Here is a 24,662-nt window from a genome sequence, read left to right as displayed (position 1 = left end):
TGAAGCCATTTTCAAAATCTTCAGTTACACAATCATCACACTGTACACCGTGGTAAGTAATGATAATCAAAAAAAAATAACGATACATCATTAAAACAAACTTTGTCACACTTCCATAGTGTTGCGATATACACTAAATCTTCATTATTGTATGTTCCTTGTTTTTACTTTACAATCTAAAAAATATAGTTGGAGATCTAGGAGAAGTTATTTCTTAATTATTTCAAGACCAAGCACGTTGCGCTAATAATTAATATTACAGCATTAAAATGAAAAATCTTATAAAAATCTATATATTCTAGAGTCGTATTAAAAATGGTTTGCAAATCAAGAATTTGAAACCGGGGAAATTTTGATAAAACTTAACTAATCCAACATAATAGTATACTACTATTTCGTTAATTATAATAATAATATACACTTAAAATTTGTCCACCTTCTCTTTAGCTATATAATCGACATAAAATTAAACGACGATTAAATAATCTATAGGGTGGATCGCTTTGGATTACAACTAAATAATCAATCAAGCTTGCTAATTCTAGTGATATAGCGTGGGGACGCTAAGCTCTCTTTTTAATAAGTATCAAAAATAATATAATGAATAATTTTGAATTAATCTACAAAACAAGATTAAATTCTTTCTGAAAATATAATATTATGTATGACGTTGAAGACGTAACAGCAATCTACAAATTATTATCTATTCATATATTATTATTTTTAGTAACTTTTTACAAAAAACATAATGTATTAAATCAGCCAACAATAAAATTTTAAATAACTGTCTGATTTCTATATAACTTCTACCAAATCAATAAAACACACAATCATCTGGAAATAAGTAATGGAAACCAAATTAAAATAATGTTGATTTAGATCCGAATAAGAATCATTTTTCGCACAAAACCAACAAACTGCAATAGGTACATATTATTATTGATTGGGTACAGGATTAAAGTTATTGTAACGTTAAATTTATTGGTATTGTAGGAAAGAAATAAAACATCTATATTGCATATTATTGTATTTTGTTGAAGAATAATAAATAATATATAATTTTGGTTAAGATAAAAACAACGCATTATAAAGTCTTTTCGTTTTTAAACAGTTCAGCGAAAGATACACAACGGTCACTATCTAAAGAATTTCTTTATTTTTATAAGTAAAATAGAAACAAAAAAGCGTGGTTTTTCGTTGGATGAGCCTGGTGTTGTACTGGTCGGAGGTGTTGTAGATGACGTCATTGTAGTAGGTGCTTTGGTAGTCATTGTTGTTTTAGTTGACGATTCCGTGGAAGTCACTGTTGGCATTTCAGTAGATGTGCCTGGTGTTATAATTGTAGTAGTAGTCGGTGTTACTACTGCCGTAGTTGTCTTTACGGAAGTAGTTGTATTTATTGTTGTAACTGGTTCGCCAGTTTCTATTGTTCCTTCAGTAGTAGAAGTTGGCTTTTGGGTAGGTGTTTGAGTTGATGTTGTTTCTTGAGTAGTAGTTGGTTTTTGGGTGGTTGTTGGTTTTTGGGTGGTTGTTGGCTTTTGGGTGGTAGTTGTTTTTTGGGTGGTAGTTGGTTTTTGGGTGGTAGTCGGTGCAGCAGTGGTTGTTGAGGTTTCAGGAACAGTAGTTTCTTCTTCAGCATAAATCACACATAAATCCTTATCCAATGATGGCCCAATATACCGGAATGAGTCTATCAACAAAATTGATGATGGTAAAGCCCTCCCCCAAAACTGTATCTGAAATAAAACAGGGTATTTTACTAATTATTACGTACTACATTATTATGTAGTAACTATAATTATTGCAAATTGTTTGAACTTGCGAAATAGTACCTAATGAACAGTTTTCAGTAGGCGCTCTGGCTAACTTCTATGTGATTTAAATCAAATTTTGTAAACAACAGGAGGCGCTGCATACGCAGATGATTCTTAGTAAAAAAGTATTTCTCTCTCTCTCTCTTTTTAGAAGTAGAGTATTTTTAAGAATCTAGCTCAGTCATAATTTATCAAAAAATTTATTTTCGTTTTATGTGTCCGCCAAATCCATACTTAGCCAGCATGGTAATAAATTATGGCCTAAACTCTTCTTATTCTGAGAGGAAATCGTGCTCAGTAATGGGTCATGGGTTGATCATGATGATGATGATTGATGATGATGATGATAATAATTTAACTATAATAATAATATACTTACGCTAGACGTTACGTCTGCCCAGTTCCAGGAATAGGACTACTTGAAGCTTTGCCAGCCTTGTGCGGAATCAGTGTAACTGGGCCGAAGGCCATCTGTAGCAACCATAGATGTGGATCCTCCATCGTTGTACCGGAATATTTTCAATAATCACGTAATCAGCAGTTTCTCTAGTACGTCATAAATCTATTATTTCTAACGTGCCCCTCCCACAAATAGTGAAATTTGAATATGATGACATGCAACTCATTGTGACTGTGGTGTGACAAAACTAGTACTTCTAGAATGAGGACCTCTCCATCTTCAAAGACGAATATTGCTGATATTCCACATTGAGCGTGAACCACACACTCCAGAATTTTTAAAGTTGTCCTCAAAGTCATTTTCGAAATTACAGTCACACAATCCTCACACAGCACACCTCTTGCAAACAAGGATCAAACAAAAACCAATAAAGGTACATCATCCAAACTAATTATACTTAGTCACTGTATTGTCAAACCCTTACACAACGTTGTGATGTGATATTAATCTTCACCTTCAGTAATATATCTACCTCAACTGTGAGTGATGAGCTGGTGGCATTTTTAAATGATTCTAAACTATGACATAAGTCGTTATTTGTAAAGTACTTTCAAGATAAATAAATAAAATGTTATTATAATAATATCACGGTTCTCGTTGCTTCGAACATAAATTAAAAGCATATTATGTATATAGATTCTGCTTATAATATCCAGAAATTGCTAACTTCACAGATGAAGTCAGTAATTGTTTGTATTCATCACTAAAAGGTTCCTATTTCTAAAATATCTCATTTATTTTTTCATTGAACAAACACGAAAATTTTCATAAAATATGACATCATGCAAGTTTGAAAAATGTTTCTCTGCTATTGATATTAATCATGGTCAAGTTTCTATAAGCTATTGATAAAAGGAATTAATTTGCAATTAATAATCAATCAGTTCCACTAATTCCACTCATACAGGGCTTTGATCGTACGTACGCAACAAATAGATTTCGTGACGTCAAACAAATATTATTACAAGGATTTGATTTGAGTCAACACATGGCAGTGACGTCTATTTGTTTCGTGTCGACCCAAACATACTATACCCTATCTAAAAATTTTCTTATTTTAACAAGCAAATGATATTATAGATAGGCGTGGTGTCCAGTAGGTGGGCTGGCGTTGAAACTGTAGTAGTGACATTGCAGCTTTTGTAGTTTTTGTTGGTGCATCGGTAGTAATTTTTTGTATTTGGATTTCCGTAGTAGTTGTTTTTGTTAGTTTGTTGTTGCGTAGTAGTAGACGGCAGTCCACTAGTAGTCTTAGTTGTGGAGGTTCTCTAGTAGTTTTATCTTCTTTATATATTACACACAAATCCTTGTTGAATGATGGTGGATATATCGAAATGAGTCAATCAAAACAACAGAATCTGGTGAAGCTTTTCCCATAAACCTTAACTGCAACAACTAAGAAAAATTATGATAGGAATTATTATTACTAAGAGGTCTATGACTAACAGCCGCACTCCGAGTCACCATGACACAATCGAAGATTATGTAACGATTTAAAACTGGTTTATGCTGTGAAATATAATGTCTTGTCTTGTCTAGATGTCTAGATGTTTATTTGTACGATTGTATCAGTAATGAGTAGATACATTCACGCCACAATGACTCAATGATTTAGATGAAATTTGGAATGGAAATTGCTCATACTTACATTAAGGCACTATGGTTGGCTCCCATGGGATTTTCTAAAATCTAAATCCACGCAGACAAATCGAAATATAAGCTGTTAAATAATAAACACTTACATAGCCTTCAAAATTTCCTTGGCCTGGGACGCGAAAACTGTGGATTCCCCAACCTGGAACGAATTTATTTTGCGTGGCGAAGAAGCTGCTCCCAACCACGGCCAGATCAGATGCTACAGGAGAATACAGCATGACGTCAACAAACACTGCATCAGAATCATTTTTCGGCATCATATATCTATTCACTTCTATCGTCCCCCCTCTTGTTATGTTGAAATTATAGGACATCATGCAATGCAAGGATGTCTCCTGCATCGTGATGAATCTGGTACTTCCAGGATGTGGACTCTTCATATTCAAAGATGTATATTGATTGATACTCCACATAGGATTCAAAGAACAAGTCGGAGATGTTGCATTCGTGAAGTTGTCTTCGAAGCCATTTTCGAAATTCTCAGTCACGCAATCTTCTCCAAGCACGCTGTTGCAAATAAGAAGCAACGAAAAATAATAATATACCTATTCAAATTAACATTTTAAATTATTTCGTACCGTTAAGTTTAATAATAAATATATTTTGTTATTCCAACTTCAGTATTTATATTCTATTTTTTGATTAGGAGCTAGTGGCAGCAATTTAAAAAATTATTTTGTAACAAATTCCAAACTTGTCAAAGATGAATATCATTATTTAAACAAAATGTGTCAACTTACTTATTTGAAAAAGATATGTGTAACTTACTTATTTTAGTTAAAATAATAAGAATGGAACAATGAAATTATGAGTGCTAGACAGGCTTTCTATTATTTTTAACTATAGTTATTTAAACTCTTCTGTATTATCTGTCTTCTTTTTGATAGAAAATTATTCGAATATTTATGTAAAATTGCTTAGCTAACTAACAACACTAAACAAAGATAAAGTTAAAGTAAGAAACAGGGGTGAGCCTGATTTCTTTCATTGCCTCAATCATATTAATTATTATGAACTTTAAATTGGTCTGTATTTTTAATTTATGATTAATGCATAAATATATTGATAAAAACGGCAAATTTTTCAAATATAATTGCTTTTTTTATTTATTTTTTATTTTCTTTAGTTACATACCTTTTTAATAACTAACCACTGATAAACTATTAAATACCTAAGAAGTAGGAGTAACGCTAAGTCGTAATAAAAACTAAACCGTAAATAGGTATAGCCCGCGACAGGATGAGATGGCAATCGGGGTATGAGGCGGGGGGACGCCCCGCACTCCCACAGGTCACCCGCGCGAGTTAGCGCGGGAGATGTGCCAGTGTGCGGGGCGTTCCCTCCCTGATTGCCATTGCGACCTGTCGCGTTCTATATATACTTAGGTATGTATTTTTATTTATATGATAAGGTCTAATGACGAAGACAAAATCATGGGTCTACCACCAACTCTGTAGCTATATAATTCTTAAAATTATATCATGGATTAACATCTAACATTAATCAATAAAGTGAATTCTTTTGGATTTATAATTTAAAGATCGATCAGTCTTAGTTATTCTACTAATTCAGGGACCCTAATTCCTATGGAATTTAATTCGTAGTAAACAAATTCGTAACATCCGATATTTTAATACCTTTTCAAACAAGAATGAAAATTATGAGATTTTATAAATTATCCAACAAAATAAAGTTTCATTTACGCCAGAGTAACATAGTGCTCTAACTTTAACAACTCTACGTGATCAAATCAGAAACGAGGAGATCCACAGGAGAACCAGATTAAGCGACATAGCTCAGCGAATCAGATAGCTCAGAAGATGATGCCATGATTTGTACAAACAGTTTTTTTTAAAATTCAGATACAAGTTAGCCCTTAGTTAGGTACAGAAAAAAAAGTGTAATAAAAGTTATACGGTGCGTCTTATCTGAAAAATTTCTTTATTTTAACAAGTAAAATAGATATAGAGAGACGTGGTGTTTCAGTAGATGGTGTTGTACTAGTCACTGGTGTTGTAGTTGTCATTGTTGTAGAAGGTGTATCTGTAGTCTTTTTTGTTGTAGTTGATAATTCTGTAGTAGTCGTTGTTGTTGTTGGCAATTCTTTAGTAGTTGTTGTTAAAGCGGGCAATTCTGTAGAAGTTGTTATTACTGATGGTGATTCCGTAATAATTGTTGTTGTTGTTGGTAATTCTATAGTAGTTGTTGTTATAGTGGGTAATTTGGTAGAAGTTGTTGTTACAGTTGGTGATTCCGTTGTAGTAGTTGTCGAAATAGATGATTCCGCAACAGCAGTTGTTAAAGCGGGTGTATCAGTTGGCAATTCCGTACTAGTTGTTGATGTAGTTGGAACATCAGTAGTAGATTTTTCTTCTTGATAAATCACACATAAATCTTCATCGAGTGAAGGTGCAATATACCGAAAAGAATCAATCAAAGCAACCGAACTTGGTGAAGCTCTTCCCCAAAACCTGAACTGCAAAAAAAAACAAGATTAGAATTTTAGGCAACGGCCTAACTAGCTACGGCACTAAACTAGCACGGCCTAACTAGCTACGGCCTAACTAGCTACGGCACTAAACTAGCTACGGTTGAAGCGTCCGACGAAACTAGATCAGAGACCATTTAGAAATTTTAAATTTCCAAATTGCCGTGTCTGGAATCGAACTAGACAACAGCATTTACTATTGCACTATGAAGATAAGAGACGAATAGATACTACAACATATAGATACAAATAACTTTGTTATTTTAAAAAAATCTCTATCTTATTTTTAGAAGCTACACGACTCTGACAGATGGGTGAACAAAATTGGAGTTCATCGACAAGAACTTGATAAATTATATTTTATTGTGACTAGAAATCTGATATTAGTTAAGTAGATGCAGTAAACGGCAAGAACTATTTTATATCGACCTTCAGGATGAGATTTCGGTGTTGTATAGAGTACTCTGTCACTCATACCTATGTGAAGTTTTGTCGGTCTCAACGACAAAAACAACGCTCCACAAAATCGCTATCTCTTTCTAAATTTCAATGTACAATATTCCCTGCTGGGTACTGTACTCATTCTGTTTTCGTAGGCGTTTTCCTACTATGTAGATAGTATAATATTTACAATCTATAATTTACACTCACGATACTTAAGTAATACTTACGTAGCCTTTAAATTCTCCTGATCCAGGGATAGGAATTCTCAAGATTTGCCATCCCCTAACGAAATCTGGTTGACCGGGACTAAAAGATCCACTAGCTACAACAAAATCGTTTCCCCTGACGTCGTACTGGATAACTTCAATGTTCACATTATCTAAAAAGTATCTTGACGTCATGTATCTATTCACTTCTAAAGTTCCCCCTTTAGTTATCATGAACATGAACGATGTCATGCATGTCCACGTTGTCTGTAATGTGATAAAACTAGTACTTTTTGGATGAGGACTTTTCAAATTCAATGAGGAATATGTTTCAATATCCCACATGTTAATCCCGTTACACCAGCCGTAGGTATTAGTGAAGTTGCTTCCAAATCCATTTTCGAAATCCTCAGTCACACAGTCGAGGCAGAGCCCTCCGTGGCAAACAAGAAGGAGCAAGAAACTAGAACGGTACATCATTGAAATGTCGTATCAAACTTTCTTAATATTTTGCTTAACACTAAATCTCTATTATTTCAACTTCACTTTTTATACAATAATTTAATTACTAGAGAGCTGGTGGAACCGCTTGCAAAGCTGAAACGGCAATACTTCGAAAAACCAGTAGACGTTGGGGTCCAAGCTGCTAGAATGGCGACTTTGCGCCAGAAAGTGCAGCCTTGGAAAATCTCCCACTAGGTGGACATACTACTTCAAGCGAGTCACAGGGAGCCACTGGCTTCAGTCAGCGAAAGCCCGTGGCGTATGGAATAAGTCCCTACAAGAGACCTGTTTCCAGCAGTGGACGTTTATCGGTTGATAATGATGATGATGATGAGGTGGCAATAATATTTTAAAGATTTCACTGTAAGACAATCAAATCAAACTTTATTAAATTAAGCCACCATCTTTTTCCTAACGTGTTCATTTTAGAATGGTTTTTTTTTAAATTATATACTTTACTAGCTTATGGTCGCGACTTCGTCCGCGTGGACTACACAAATTTTAAGTCCCTATTAATATAGGGCTTAAAATTTATCCCCTCTCAGGGTTTGAATTTTGAAAATCCTTTCTTAGCGGATGTTTACGTCATAATAGCTATCTGCATGCCATTTCAGCCCAATCTGTCCAGTAGTTTGAGCTGTGTGTTGATAGATCAGTCAGTCAGTCACGTTTTCCTTGCCCCCTTAGGCTTGCCCCGGTTGCAATTTCTTAAATACTTTCTTTGAGGGTCTACGTTATAGCAAAAAGTTTACACACCATATCTAGTTTCTAGACTCAGCAGCTCAAGTAAAATACCAAATTTCCTTTTTATTTTTAATTTCAAATTGAATACAGATCTAAACAGCATAAATTAAAATGAATCTAATCTACTGCGATTAATTTAATTGAAGGTTTAAAATACCATTGTCTCTTTTACTACATATTACTCAAAAATTTATCATGAAATGTTCTGTATCATTTATTGATAATTTGTATTATTTTGGATTAGCAATGGAACGATCAATCAGTCCAGTTAAATGCTTCTAACACATGGGCCTCATTATCTTTACAACACGAACAACAACGCAGGAATATTTTGTGTTGTCAATACCTTTTTAAACAAAAATTGCTCTTGACTTGTAAAATCTTATCACTACTCTGTGATATTATAACGTCTCTGTGTGCCAATCCACACTGGCATTGGCAGCATGGCAGACTATGTACTAAACTCTGCTCATTCTGAGAGGAGACCTGAGCTCAGTAGTGGGCTGGTGATGGGTTGATCGTGATGACTGTAATGTCTCAGTAAATAAGGACCCAGGGTTTAACACGAGAGGCGATCAATATCGCAGCGGATCGCAGGCCGCGGCAAGTCCTAAGTTCTAAGTACAAAGGTAGTTGTTTGAGTAATTCCCCCGCCGGTCATACATTTTCTAATATTAAAGGTATGATTCCGAACCACGCTGCACGCAGGAGTGCTGCCGCAACAGTGCTGTCGCGGCACTACTGGTCCCCATACAATCTCTATAAGCTTATATGAGATTACATTCCGAGCTAGGCAGCAATGTTCCGCTACATTGCTGCGCGAAATTGCTGCCTAGCTCGGAATGTAATCTCATATACCTAAGCTTATAGAGATTGTATGGGGAGCAGTAGTGCCGCGACAGCACTGTTGCGGCAGCATTGCTGCGTGCAGCGTGGTTCGCAATCATACCTTTATGTTTATGACCTTATCAATTTCTATTTTTAACCGACTTCAAAAAAAGGAGGAGGTTCTCAATTCGTCGGAATCTTTTTTATAGAATGCAAAGCTTGTTTTTTGCTCTTCAGGTACCAGACTATTTATTAGAAGTCGGATTTATTAGTTTTTGATTTTTAGTGTAACTTTATAGTCTTATAAGTATTTATCATATCATTTAGTGTTTGGCGTTGTTACAATTAAAGGAAAGCAGTACAGTAGAGTGAGAAGTGATTTTCAATAAACTTACTACCACTTTTTGTTAAGAATTTTTTTTCGGCCCGCACATTAAATCCGCCATTTGATTTTATAAGAATTATAAATGTACCCAGTGTCATACGCGCCGTCAAGCCAAATTAATGACGTATCATTTATCAAAATAGGTTGAGCCGTTGAGTAGTTATGAACGGACATATACAAGCATTTTCCACCGGTTCCAACGGTTTTTTCACTACAAACTGTTTTCAAACATATAAATCAGTACCCATATTATAAAATATGCGAAATTGTCTTTGTTTGTTGGTTTGTCCTTCAATCACGTCGCAACGGTGCTATGGATTGACGTGATTTTTTGCATGGGTATAGATAAAGACCTGGAGAGTGACATAGGCTTCTTTTTATCCCGAAATATCAAAGGTTTCCCACGGGGTTTTAAAAACCCAAATCCATGCGTACGAAGTCGCGGGCATCAGCTAGTTGTATATATTTTCGTACTCACCTTTTAAAGCCCTTTCATACCCCACTCGAGAGTCTTAAAAACAAAATTTTTTTTCAGTAGGTACAAAATCCGCCATTTCGATTTTTTAAGAATGTTAGCTTCGTGGTGACACTCGCGCTAAAGTGACACAAGACAAGACGAATCAAAGGACGTATCATTAACCAAAATAAGTTGAGCCATTCAGTTTTTTACAAGCGGACATAGGAACGGACATACATACATCCATACATACAGGTCAAACACATAACCCTCCTATGGGCTTCGCCGCAGTCGGGTAAAAACAAATACACATTGATAACCATTTTTTATTGAACGCCAGGACGAGTAATTTCTCAAACTATACCTATAACAAATATAATTATTATCTATATTTTTTACGTTACTTACTTTGAGTGAACGAGAACGATTTTTGAAATATAATATTTATTACGTTTTATTTTAGACTATTTAACATTTGGTCTAAGGCTTAATTTACATTGAAAGAGAATAGAAGCGAACTTCTAAAATATTACATAACATCATCGACATGGTGTACTACGTAGTAGTACATCCAAATTCTTTGCATAACATATTTTTTTTTAAAGAATATTAGCCTTTCCTCTCCAACTAAGCGTAAAGCTTGTGCTAGGAGTAGGTACGACAATAGTGCAACGGGCGGGATTTGAACCGTCGACCTTAAGGTTTCAGTCCACTCCTTTACCAGTTGAGCTATTGAGGCTCTATTGGCTTCTGTGTCCACACCTCCACACCGTAAAGCACTAATTTCTTCCGAGAAAGGAATTCCCGCGAATTTTTCTTTAAGGCAAGTAATTTGTGTTTTACGTAGTGAAAATAGAAGTAAATATGCTACGTAATATTTTATAAATTCGTGAAATTGTAAATTGAGCCTAAAGGCCTTATTCCACCTTCCTAATTTGTAAGCAAATTCACTATGTAATTGTTTTTGGCAAAGCATCATTGAGTGGCAAAGTTGGCTAATATGAAGGTAACTACACTACTTAGGACGTCTTATTTAGTAAGGTGGAATAAGCCCTTAAGAGTACCTTAAACAGTCTACAGAGTAGTCTATTCAGCAAAAGATATGCAAAGCATTCTACTTAAAATATTTCATAATTTTAGCATTTAACTCTCTATGTATCTTTTGAACAGATACAGAGAGGCGGGGTGTTTCGACAGGTGTGCTTGGCGCTGTTGCCGTGGTGGTAGCTACGGTAGTTGGAGTTGATTTTACGGTAGTAGTTAAAGTTGGAGTACTTGACACTTCCGTTGTAGTACTTCCTGTTGTTGGTGCTGCAGTAGTTGTAGTAGTTTCTTCTTCTTGATATATCACGCATAAATTTTCGTCAAGTGACGGTGCCATATATCGATACGAATCAATCAAAACAATTGAGTTTAAAGGGGCTCTACCCCAAATCCTTATCTGAAACATAAAAAAGTAAATAGGTATTGTTTTAAAGGCGGTGACAATCCGAAACGTACCTACATAAGTTTTCTAGATTATCTCCAGGAATGCTGAGAGGCCCCAGTCTACGCTTTGACCTTTGCCTGAATAATTGGACTATCTTAGGAGTGCTTAAGTAGTCAAAGGTTGAAACTGAAATTTATGAAATACTAGCTTATGCCCGCGACTTCGTCCGCGTGGACTACACAAATTCCAATCTCCTATTTAAAGCCCTTAGGGGTTGAATTTTCAAAACTCCTTACGAAGTGTATCTACTGTTTACTAGCTTTTTATGACCCCTCCATTTTAAATCAATTATGACTGGCATAATATACATATTAACTTCTTCGAAAAATAATATGACAGCCAGCATGAATAAAAGTATGCGCACGACACACAGCCCTGCCGTTTGCCATCGAATTGAGCCGGCGCAAAGCATATGATAGCTATCTTGCATTTTAAAATGGGCACCATTTTCATTTTCAAAGCATCGAAAAACCTCTTATACGACACCCATATCAATCTATCCATACTAATATTATAAATGCGAAAGTATGTCTGTCTGTATGCTAGCTTTTCACGGCTCAACCGATTCTGACGAAATTTGGTACAGAGATAGCTTGTATCCCGGGGAAGGACATAGGCTACTTTTTATCCCGGAAAATTAAAGAGTTCCCACGGGATTTTCATAACCTAAATCCACAAAACGAAGTCGCGGGCATGGTCTAGTTAAAAATAAAAATAAAAAGAACGGCCATCTTGGATTTCAAAATGGATATATTCCGTTTTCAGTGCCCCAAAAAACCTCGGAAATGACACCCATATTATTAATATCTGCAAAAAATAAAGACGGCCATCTTGGATTTCGAAATGAACATTAAAGTACGCGACAAGTCAAGATGACAAACAGGGTATAAGGCGGGGGGCGCCCCGCACACCCACACGTTACCCGCGCGCACCCGACTAGTTTAGTGTGGGAGCTGTGCGGGTGTACGGGGCGTGACTACACCGATTGCCATCTAGACCTGTCGCGTACTTTACAACGTTAGTTTTAGTATACGCAAAACAATTGCAATCATTTTTACAACCATTTATATTTTAACTACAAAATATTTTAGCCGCGCAAACGGGTGCACGCACGATCATTTGTCGGTTATGAAAATAAATGTCATCATCAAATTCCGCATCCTGGAAAACCCTAACAACGACAGTCATGTCTATTTTCTGTAATGATTGCACGTCCGCCACCTTGAATTTGAAAATAAATGTCATCATCAAATTCCGCATCCTGGAAAACTCTAACAACGACAGCCATGTCTATTTTCTGTAATGAATGCATGTCCGCCACCTTGAATTTGAAAATAAATGTCATCATCAAATTCCGCATCCTGGAAAACCCTAACAACGACAGCCATGTCTATTTTCTGTAATGAATGCATGTCCGCCACCTTGAATTTGAAAATAAATGTCATCATCGAAATCAGCATCCTGGTGAACTCTGAAAACGACACCCATGTCTATATTTTGGAAAAAGTACATGTCCGACATCTTGGATTTGAAACTAAATGTCAGCTTAGCTTTTTATTTCTATTTTTCTTAAACAATAATTAGTATTATGAACAAAATAAAATCATAAGGATGGTACAACAAAATAAAATCATAGGTATGCGCACGACCCACAGCCTTGCCGTTTGCCATCGAATTGAGCCAGCGCAAACCAGTTTTGGCGCAAGATGGAGCGTCCGTGAACCGTAGGCGAGAGCTATGTGTGCGTAAACAGTGCTATGGGTGAGTATACCTACACAGCCAGCCTCTCTTATGAAGCTTCCTCTCCGGTCTATATCTACTCGTGTGCTCACCACAACCCCTCGCTTGGGGTGACCGTGTTTTGAGAGGACAACAACTTAACACAACAAACTTTAACTTCGTAAATCAGCATTAAATATTTTTGAAATTTTGTATAAAATTATATTCTATTATATATATTCCACACGTGTTTCGGTTTTTGCATATACTAAAACTAACGTTGTATAATATAACAGATTATAAATAATGAATACACTTACGGAGCCTTCGAATCTGTCAGACCCAGGTATTGAAATTCTTATGGTATGCCAACCCGGGGCGAAATTTGATTGTGTTGAATTATCGTACGTCGCTGAAATTTGTCTAACTCCCCCATTTGCTAAGATTTCGAAAATGTTAACCACTAACACTAATTCATCAGAATTAACTATTGGCATCATAAACCTATTCACTTCTAAGATCCCTCCCCCAGTCATCGTGAAATTAAATGACGACATGCATGTATTCCATGGCAGAAGTGTGACAAATTGAGTACTTTTTGTATGGGGGCTCATCAAATTTAAAGAGCTATATTGCCCGACATTCCACATGGGAAACGTAGGGCAAAAAAAAGTAGTATTAGTGAAGTTATCCTCTATGCCATTTTCGAAATCCTCAATGACACAATCCTCACAGAATACGACATTGCAAACAAGGAGCAACAGAAAACAACGGAACATCTTCAAAATGAATCGTCAATCTTCACTTAATATCTAACCTACATTACATCGACTCAGTATTTATATCCGTAGTAAATTTTTAAGAGCTGGCGGCAATAAATCTAGGTATAGGCACTTCTTTATTCATCTATACTTCCATACTAATCATTACCTATATATAAATGAGAAAGTGTGTTTGTTTGCTGGTTTATTGGTTTGTCCTTCAATCACGTCGCAACGGAGCAATGGAAAATCCACGCGGACGAAGTCCATCAGCTAGAATTATTATGTAATAGTCTATTATAAATGTTAAAGTGTGTCGGTCCGTCTGTCTGTCTTTCTGTCTAATATAGCTTATATAATTATAACGGCCCATAGGTTAATAAACCCAGACGCAGTGATAGTTTGTATCCCAGGTAAAGACATAAGCAACTTTTATCCCGGAAAATTTAAGATTTCTTATGGGATTTAAAAACCTAAATCCACGCGGATTAACGTGAGCATAAGCTAGTACCTCATCACTTATGATGTAATAATATACCAAATCTATCATTTACTCTTTAGCTATATAATAATTCACTGTAATTACTTATTAACTCCGTATGTCGGTTTGAGTTTACAATAAAATGATTAATCAATTTTGCTAATCTCTTGTTTGTATTTAATTTTGACTAGCTTATTTCCACGTCTTCATCCGCGTGGATTTATTTTTTAAAGATCCCGTTAGCTCAAAATCCTTCCCTAGTTAATGCCAATTTTTCAAACCAATAGGTTCCAAGTTTCGTCAAATTCGATCAAATGGATGGGCCGTAAATAGGTAGCAGATGGACAGACAACCACACTATCGCATTAATTGTATAATATTTTTACTTACAATAAAACTGTAAAAGGACGATTTCTATACATCTGTTTTTGATCCCAGGCAAGCACCTCTAATTTTCGGAGTCATGTCTGTCTTAGGCAATTAAATATCACTTAATAATTTAATGGTGAAGGAAAATATCAATCGTTAGGCAACCTGCATGCCTGAAAGTTCTCCATAATTACTCAAAGGTGTGGGAAATGTGTAGTAGTTCACACTGGTCCAGCGTGGCGGACTATTGCCTAAGCGATTCTCATTCGACTTGATTCGATGGGTTGATCATGATGATGAAGATGATGATGTACTTACCTAGCACATCTGCCTGATCCAAGAGTGGGAATTCTTAAAGTATCAAACTCAAAGTAACAAAGTCTATTTGCATCGGCATCGCCATCGGCCTGAGTACATCATAGGTAACGAAACGATCAGCTTCTCCAACGACGTATTGGAAAAAATATATTTAAAAACCCACTTCCAAAATCACTACAAAGTAAAAAATAGTTTTTGTTTCTACAAGTGTTGAAGTCGGGCGAGCTTCACGCTTTGATTTCTAGTTTCTTTTATTATGCTTGCTCGATTTCATACATACATACACGTGTAGAAACAATTAGTATTTTTTACTTTGTAGTTGTTTTGGAAGTCTGTTTTCTTAATTTTTTTTTTATTATAAGCTTTTTATTGTAAGTATTCATTGCTTGGTACCTAAAATATGGAGATCCTCCTGGATATGGAGATCTTAATAAACTGGCTTGTTTTAATAAAAAATCAGTTTTATACCTAAAGATTTTATTTATTTGTTTTATGCAGGGCATAATTATTATTACCAACAGTTCGTCAAAAGATGTACGATAAGTTCTACTTCCAAAATTTCATTATTTTAGCGTTTAACTCTTTGTAATATTTTTTTTGCAGAGATACTGAGAGTCGCGGTGTTTCAGTAGATGTGCTTGGCGTTGTTACCATGGTGGTGGGCGGTTTTGTGGCTGCCGTAGATGTTGATGGTTTTTCGGTAGTAGTTACTACTGTTGTTGAACTTGACACTTCTGTAGTTGTGATAGGCTGTGTCGTAGTAGTTTTCGTAGTGGGCGCTGAAGTGGTAGTAGTTTTTGTAATGGGTGCTACGGTGGTAGTAGTTTTTGTAGTTGGTGCTTCCGTAGTAGTAGTTTCTGTAGTTGGTGCTTTCGTGGTAGTAGTTGTTGTTGTTGCTCTACTAGTTGTAGTAGTTTGAGCATCCGTATATATCATACATAAATCTTCGTTAAATGATGGAGCAATGTACCGGAATGAATCAATCAACACTGTTGATGTTGCAGAAGTCCATCCTTCAAAGACTAACTGAAATAAAACAAAATATTTATTGGGATAAAATATTTAACTCCTAATATTCTAAACTTATTACTTATATATTTTTTATAATAAATATTAAAAAAAATCCATCTCATCTTTTCTATCACGCATCTTACACACGATTGAGTTGACATTTTGTATATCATAGAATGTATGTATGAATGTAATAGAATAGAATAGATTTCTATTCAAGTAAACTTTTACAAGTGCTTTTGAATCGTCAACTAGTTTAATTTACCACTGATTCGGAATGCCGTTCCTTCCGAGAAGAACCAGCAAGAAACTCGGTGGTTGCTCTTTTCATGATATCAATTTATAATATTATTATACATTATAATTATTATATTATGTAACATTATTATCACTTTTTTTTTAAATAAATTAATAATAATATTCAGCTCATTTTACTTATTTCTGGTGCATTTTACTGAATTATCGTCAGTTATGTTAATTTTTCGCTAACTATTTTTCGCATATATACCCATTTTGATATATGGGTATACATATGGTACTATCTGCCCCGGCGAACTTCGTACGGCCTAACAGTCAATTCATTTTTTTTAAAAATTTCTCTCCGTAAGAACCATCCTCGTACTTCAAGATATATTATTAAAAAAAAATTAGCGAAATCGGTTCAGCTGTTCTCGAGATTTGCGATCAGCAACATATTTAGCGATTCAATTTTATATATAAAGATATCTAAGGTCACCTATCCCATTAACTGTCACTTACTTATTTGATTTTGCACGATTAATAATATCCTTTTATTTATTATAATATTATAGTACAAAATTTAAAAATTGTTTTACATTTTTTTTCACATTATATATCATACAGACTCATTATTATTATTATTATACCAAATTTATGGTCAAATTAATATTTATGTACCAGTCGATGTGGACAATAAATTGTAAAACATAATGGAAACATTTATCTCGCAATATTCTCTTTTATTCTCCCGCAGGTTAAATCCTATAATTGTATGTATTTTTCTCTTTTCAGTTTTACCGTTTCATCGATTTTCGAATCACAACGGTAACGGTTTCCCAAAAGCATAGGAATTCAATTAATTAACAAATTGGTAAATTGTAAATACACTTACATAGCCTTCAAAACTGTTAGATCCGGGGATGCGTATTCTTACAGTTAGCCAACCAGCAACCAAGTTATTAGACCAGATATTCCAAGTACCAATTCGAAGATCAGTTCCTCCCACAACGTATTGAAAAACATTAGCGAAAATCGAACGAGTATCATTTGAGATACCAAATCTGTTGACTTCTAAAGTCCCGCCTCCAGTTATTCTGAATCTATACGATGCAATGCATGACCATGTTGTCTGCGGTGTGACAAAACAAGTACTTCTTGGATGAGGACTTTTCATATTAAGTGATGAATATTGCTGGATATTTCACATGGGGTGCCCAACGCAACTCGGAACATTATTAGTAAAGTTGCTTCCAAAGCCATTCTCAAAATCCTCAGTCACACAGTCCCTACAGAGCACAACATTGCAAACAAGCAGCAACAAAAAACAATAACGGTACATCATAAAAAGAAATATCAAACTTCCCTAATATTTGGATTGATACTATAAAATTAATTCAAATTCAGTGTTTATATCTGTTTTAAATATTGATATAGAGCTGGTGGCAATAAATTTAAATCATTGAGGTGATTAAGATGAATAAGGAAAATTTAAGGTGGCTAGAGTTACGTTACGGTTAGCCTTAAACTTTGACCTTTAAAGCAAAAGTACCACCTGATTAAGGCTAACCGCACTTTGGATGCGCTTTCGTACAAATTGACTCGTGCGAATACGTACGAACAAGCACGAACAATTCCAACTCGCACTCAGGCTACGCGCTCCCGTGGTACTTGGTCCAAAATCAACAAAGACGGAGACCAAAATTAAAGACACGTATTACATTCTCTTCATATTTTCCTCTATTCTGTTTAATTTTATGTATCTGTTGTAGAGACGCTAAACAATCTCTAAAGTCTTTACAGTTTTTCTATAAGTTTTCTATAATCCTGTCAGTTTAATTATTCCTCAATTGGATTATCTTGACTTTCAGAAAATTTAGTTATTTAGTTTTATAGATCTAATTAAATACGTAAAAATAATAAACATTCAGCGTAAATTACCACCGGCTCCTTAGCTATGTAATTCCCAAAATGTCATAAGGGATTATAATTTATTTTTCACCTATTCCATATTCTATTAAATAGATTTGTAATAATATTTGTAATTTAAGTGTGTTGGTGTTTTATTATTTTAAGCTTATTTCTTGGTTCAACGACATAATATTTTATTGTATAATGCGGGTACATACCACGATTAACCTCGAATTTATTCTCTTGCGACACTGCAGTCCAGTCATGACCATGACTCATGCAACTGAGTCAAAATGTTGGCAGTAAAAAATCGCCTAATTTTGCGGGCTTTAATGTGCAGGCTGAAACAAATGCAGTACAAACTGCACTTGGGGGTTTTGTTTTTAACTTTTCAATTACTTACTTGTTAACACAGAGATAGCTTGTATCTTGGATATTATATAGACTAAACATTTCATATAAAAAACAAATACAAAATTTAAATCCACGCTATATCCACGCGTATAAAACCGTGACCAACAGCTGTTTTCTTTTAATTTGATTATCTGGTTTACAACTGCAAGATAAACTTTATCTGACGAATAAATTTTATATTTTGACAGATTCCCAATGGAAACTCTGTCATAATGTCAAATTCACACGTTAAATATATACTGCTGTTGATACGGCCTCATACGGGAAAAATCTAGGGCACAAGCTAGTCGCAGGTATTAGGATTAGTGGAATTAATTGATCATTTGTATTAAATTCGTACCAGTACAGTAAGATTAGTAGATTTGATTGATCAATACGGAAAGGATTAAATAAAAGATCGGAATGATATTATTTTTTTATTCTACATAATTAAAAATAATATAATGTAAAGGCACAAAAGTAAAATATATGTCTGCATGTATTCTCATTCCATAATTATTTTTAATTTTTATCTATACTAATATTATAAAGAGGTAGTTTGTAAGTTTGTTTGTAGGGGGTAATCTCTGGAACTACTGAACCGATTTTGAAAATCCTTTCACCAGTAGAAAGCTATATTATTCCTGACTGACATAAGTAGATAATCTATATTCTGTTTTCAAAAAATATAGATTATGCGTCTGTCTGCTAGCTTTTCACGGCCCATCCAGTTAACCGATTTCGATGTTTCGTGTAGAAAGGGTGGTTTGTGCACTCATTCGTATTTGGTTCGTATCCGTGATTCTTTGAAGTCGCCGTCACACGAATACGTGCTCATTCTATTCGTGTTTTTACGGAATCCGTGATTTCACGGATGAGTGCACAAACGCCCATAGCATGTATTCCGGAAACGGACACGAGCACTTTTTGTCCCGTAATATTAAAGAGTTCCCATGGGATTTAAAGAAACCTAAATCCACGCAGGCGTGGCTGCGAGTATCATATTATAATTTAATATTAAAAAAGGAAACCGACTTTCTGATCTTCACGTATCAACGTACCTACAGCACAGAGGAAAGAAAAAACCGCTGTAGGTATATAGAAACTTGAGATTTTGCATGCAGTAGGTTTTCTATATAACGTACAACGTAGACTCCCTGTTCCGTACTTTTGATAGTTCTAGCACAAAACAACTGCTTTTTCCAAATTCTTATAATTTTATTAAAATCAGTCAGGGTTTAAAATGTGGCCACTTCTAAAATGGTACGGATAACCTAAAACGGCAACACTACAGCTGTCAGTCGAAGTTGACGTTGACACACATACCGCGAACGCTCCGCGCGAACCGTGAGGCACGCAAAAACCGAGCTTCTAACGGCTATCGCCGACAAAACCGAAATTAAGACGCGAAGTTCATCACACTTCGACCAGATCACCAACCCTGGACCTTACCAGCGCATCTTGGAGGCCCCCATCATCGGAGCGCGTTCCCGGATCCGGTAAGTGACTGCATTACAAACACTGACCGTCCATTAGCTTTTCTTCTAAACACTCCCCATTTTCAAAGTATTTTGAGAAATTACAACGGGATCTTGTAAAAACGTTATTCAATACGGAAGAAGTCGCGGGAAAAGGCTGGTCAAGGTTGTTGAGTATAGAATGTACTAATACGGGACCTAGATATGGAGTTCTTAATAAACTAAAATATCCTTATTTCAGTTTTACACCTTAAGTTTTTGATTTATTGTGACATGCATAGTCGTAATTTGTTGCTAACCGTTCTTTAAAAGATGGACGATTACTTCAAATATTTCATTATTTTAGCGTTTATCTGTTTGTAATATATTTTTTGTAGATATATAAAGAGACGCGTTTTTTCAGTAGATGTGCTTGGCGTTGTTACCGTGGTGGTGATGGGCGGTTTTGTGGCTGCCGTAGATGTTGATGGTTTTTCGGTAGAAGTTACTGCTGTTGTTGTACTTGACACTTCTGTAGTAGTTATTGGGTGTTCCGTAGTAGTTTTTGTAGTGGGCGCTTGCGTGGTAGTAGTTTTTGTAGTCGGTGCTTCTGTAGTCGTATTTGTTGTGGGTGCTTCCATGGTAGTAGTATATGTAGTGGGTGCTTCCGTGGTAATAGTTTTTGTAGTTGGTCCTTCTGTAGTAGTTTTTGTAGCGGGTGCTTCCATGGTAGTAGTTTTTGTAGTTGGTGCTTCTGTAGTAGTTTTTGTAGCGGGTGCTTCCGTGGTAGTAGTTTTTGTAGTGGGTGCTTCCGTGGTAATAATTTTTGTAGTTGGTGCTTTAGTGGTAGTAGGTGTTGTAGTTGGTGCTTCCGTGGTAGTAGTTGTTGTAGTTGTTGCTTCCATGGTAGTAGTTTTTGTAGTTGGTGCTTCCGTGGTAGTAGTTTTTGTAGTTGGTGCTTCAGTGGTGGTAGTAGTTGTTGTAGTTGGTGCTTCAGTGGTAGTAGTTGTTGTAGTTGGTGCTTCCGTGGTAGTAGTTTTTGTAGTTGGTGCTTCCGTGGTAGTAGTTTTTGTAGTTGGCGCTCTAGTGGTAGTAGTTTTTGTAGTTGGTGCTCTAGTGGTAGTAGTTGTTGTTGCTTTGCTAGTTGTAGTAGTTTGTCCATCTTTGTATATCTTACATGCATTTTCGTTATATGATCGAGCAATGTACCGGAATGAATCAATGAACACGTTTGATGTTGAAGAAGTCCATCCAGAAAATACTAACTGAAATGAAACAAAATACTTTTATTGTAATAAAATATTCATCTCCTAATCTTCTAAACTTATTACATACTATCTTATGCTCGTGACTTCGTCCGCTTAGACTACACTAATTTCAAACCTCTATTTCACGCTCTTAGGGGTTGAATTTTCAAAAATTATTTCTTAGCGGATGCCTTCGTCGTCGTAATAGCTATCTGTATGCCAAATTTCAGCCCGATCCGTCCAGTAGTTTGAGCTGTGCGTCGATAGATCAGTCAGTCAGTTAGTTAGTCAGTCAGTCACCTTTTCCTTTTATATATTTAGATTTATAACTTTCATTGTAGAATTAATAGACCAAGTGGGGTATCATAACTGAGAGAGCTTTACTTGTACATTCTAAAACATATTTTTATGTATTTAACGCGTAATAGTTTTTGATATATCATTTAAAATGTCGAAAAAATAAGACTGTAGTACGGAGTCCTCAGGAGCGAGTTCGACTTGGCTGATTTTTTTTATTTACATCGGGTTATGATTCACAATTCACAATGGTGCTAAAGAAGCTTTCTAAAAAGCATAGGAATTCCATCTCTACATAATATAAAATAAAGTCGCGTCCCGCTGTCTGTATGTATGAACGCGTAGATCTTTTAAACTACGCAACGGATTTTAATGCGGTTTTCACCAATAGATAGAGTGATTCAAGAGGAAGGTTTATTATTATTATTATTAAGCCTTTATTTATTTATTTCCTTATCTTTAAATACAATATACTTTCTTACAGCTGTCTAGTTATTTATTCTACATTTTGTTTTTACCTTTACTTTATGTTAGTTTTGTTAGTACATACCTATTATTATTTTTTGTTTTGTTTTTATGTGTGAGGTTCACATGTTACATTATGTTACCTTTAGTTAGTAAAAATAAAATTACTTATAACTAGAATTGTTACTTAATAAAATTGTTCTAGTAAAATTGTTTGTTAATAAAATTGTTAGTTTACATAAGCTTTAAACTAGTTATATTTATATCTATTACTTATTACATATCTAATTATTTATTTGAGTAAGTTTTCACTGTTAGTCCAGATAAGGATCCCATATTTGGGTATAAGGCCTCCCCCCGGTTCCGTCTATATAATTTATGTATTTTTCATTAATGCAGTCTTGAAAATCCATAATAATTATAATATAATGTAGGTAAAGGAGGAAGGTTTATAGGTATAGTTTAATATTGGTTTGTGTTAATTTGTTGAAATATGACGATATTTGAACAAAATGTCGGAAGAATTACTTCACTGACACCACATTAGTATCTACATTGCACCCATACGAAGCCAGAGCGGGTCGCTAGTTAGTTAATAATTTGGTAAATTATAAATACACTTACGTAGCCTTCAAAAGTCCAAACTCCAGGGATATGATATCTTAATGTTTGCCAACCGGGAGCCATGTTACTATTCCAGATAGAGAAGGCACCCATATGATGATTTTGTCCTCCAGGGAGTTGTTGTTGAATTTCAACGAGGACTGAACGTGTATCATTTGGGTTAGCAAATCTATTGATTTCTAAAGTCCCGCCTCCAGTCATTGTGAATATAAACGATGCCATACATGACCACGTTGTCTGCGGTGTGGCAAATCGAGTACTGGTTGGATGAGGACTTTTCATATTCAAGGATGAATATTGCTGAATAGACCACATAGAGTGCCTAGCGCACACCCCAGTGTTATTAAAGTTGCTTCCGAAGCCATGCTCAAAATCCTCAGTCACACACCATCTACAGAATACAACATTGCAAACAAGTAACAACAAAAAACAATAACGGTACATCATAAAAAAATGTCAAACTTCCCTAATACATATTTGGATTCAGACTATAAATTTAATTCTAATTCAGTGTTTATATCAGTTTTAAATATTGATGTAGAGCTGGCGGCAATTTAAGGTGGTTAATGTTACGTTACGGTTACCCTTAAACTTTAACCTCAGTAAAAAAACCGGGCAAGTGCGTGGCGGGTCACGCGCAGTGTAGGGTTCCGTAGTCAAAAGTTTACTGGGTCAGCTAGAAGGTATAACAATAAATCAATCTGAACTAAATGAATCGATTAGGATCACGATCAGTCACAAATACAATAAAACTATCAGTAACCTTATTATAAATGCAAAAGTGTGTTTGTTTGTTGGTTTGTTGATGTGTTGGTTTGTTGGTTTGTTGGTTTGTCCTTCAATCACGTCGCAACGGATTCACGTGATTTTTTGCGTGGGTATAGATAAAGACTTGGAGAGTGGCATAGGCATAGGATCATACTTTTTATCCCGGAAAATCAAAGAGTTCCCACGGGATTTTTGAAAAGCCTAATTCCACGCGGACGAAGTTGCGGGCATCAGCTAGTAATATTATATTAATATGCAACTCATAGTATTTACGTACAATAAGTAATTATTGTGTTACAAGTGTTATATTACATTATTTTCATATTTAACTCTATTATGTATAATAGTACCATCTGATTTAGAGACGCTAAACATTCTCTAAAGCAATAATTTCGGCATTTTGAGAGTTTTTGTATAGAAAACCTGTCAAATTAACTTCTCAGTTAGATTGTCTGACCTTCAAAAATTCAGTTATTCTAATAAACTGCACGAAAATAATAAACATTCAGCGTAAAGTATCACCAGCTCCTTAGCTACGTAATTCCCAGAATGTCATGAAAGATTAATTTTTTTTTCACCTAATCTATTTGTATTAAATAGGAATATAATATTATTAAATAGAATAATACTTTGAGTGTGTGTTTTATGTATTTTAGAGCTCTACCGCTTGGATATTCTAGATAATACATTTCATACAAAAAACAAAATCTAAAGCCAAAATCCAAAAGGCGATAGCAAACTTCTAAACATTAATATTAATATTATTGAGAAAAAAGTTTATGTACACCCATATGAAAATCAAATACCAAGCTCGTATTAGAAATCTATTTTTTAATAGGAGGCCTAGAAAAATAAATTTGTAGGTTGTTTTGTAGGTTAAGTGTAATGTCACTTCTAAAATGTCCAAAACTAACCGCAGGAACAATCTTAGGCTGAGATCTATAGAGCGCAATTTGACTTTGCTCAAACTTAAGATTGAGTTAAAACGAGACAGATGTACGTAAGAGATATACATCTGTCTCGTTTTAACTCTGTGTTAAGTCTAACCAAAGTGAGAGTGCGCTCTATAGATTTCACCCTTTAGAGCCTTGTGGCAGTCTTGTATGAGTTGAGAGGTTGTCGAGAATCT

General features: G+C 35.2%; 1 protein-coding gene across 1 annotated transcript in view; it reads right to left on the bottom strand.

The window, feature by feature from the left end:
* The window catches only part of LOC138403508 (mucin-2-like), a 10,388-nt gene extending 2,975 nt beyond the window's left edge, over nt 1-7,413 (bottom strand). Inside the window, exons 1-3 of the mRNA XM_069504366.1 lie at nt 7,090-7,413; nt 5,939-6,406; nt 1,220-1,736 (exon numbers count right to left, since the gene is read on the bottom strand). Coding sequence (XP_069360467.1) covers nt 1,220-1,736; nt 5,939-6,406; nt 7,090-7,413 — 1,309 coding nt within the window. The remainder of the gene's footprint in view (nt 1-1,219; nt 1,737-5,938; nt 6,407-7,089) is intronic.
* Nucleotides 7,414-24,662: the final 17,249 nt, after the last annotated feature.

The sequence above is a fragment of the Maniola hyperantus genome, chromosome 17 (genome assembly GCF_902806685.2).
Source record: "Maniola hyperantus chromosome 17, iAphHyp1.2, whole genome shotgun sequence".
Lineage (NCBI taxonomy): Eukaryota > Metazoa > Arthropoda > Insecta > Lepidoptera > Nymphalidae > Maniola > Maniola hyperantus.
Note: the sequence above shows the minus strand (reverse complement) of the source record. Positions and strands in the feature narration are given on the sequence as shown.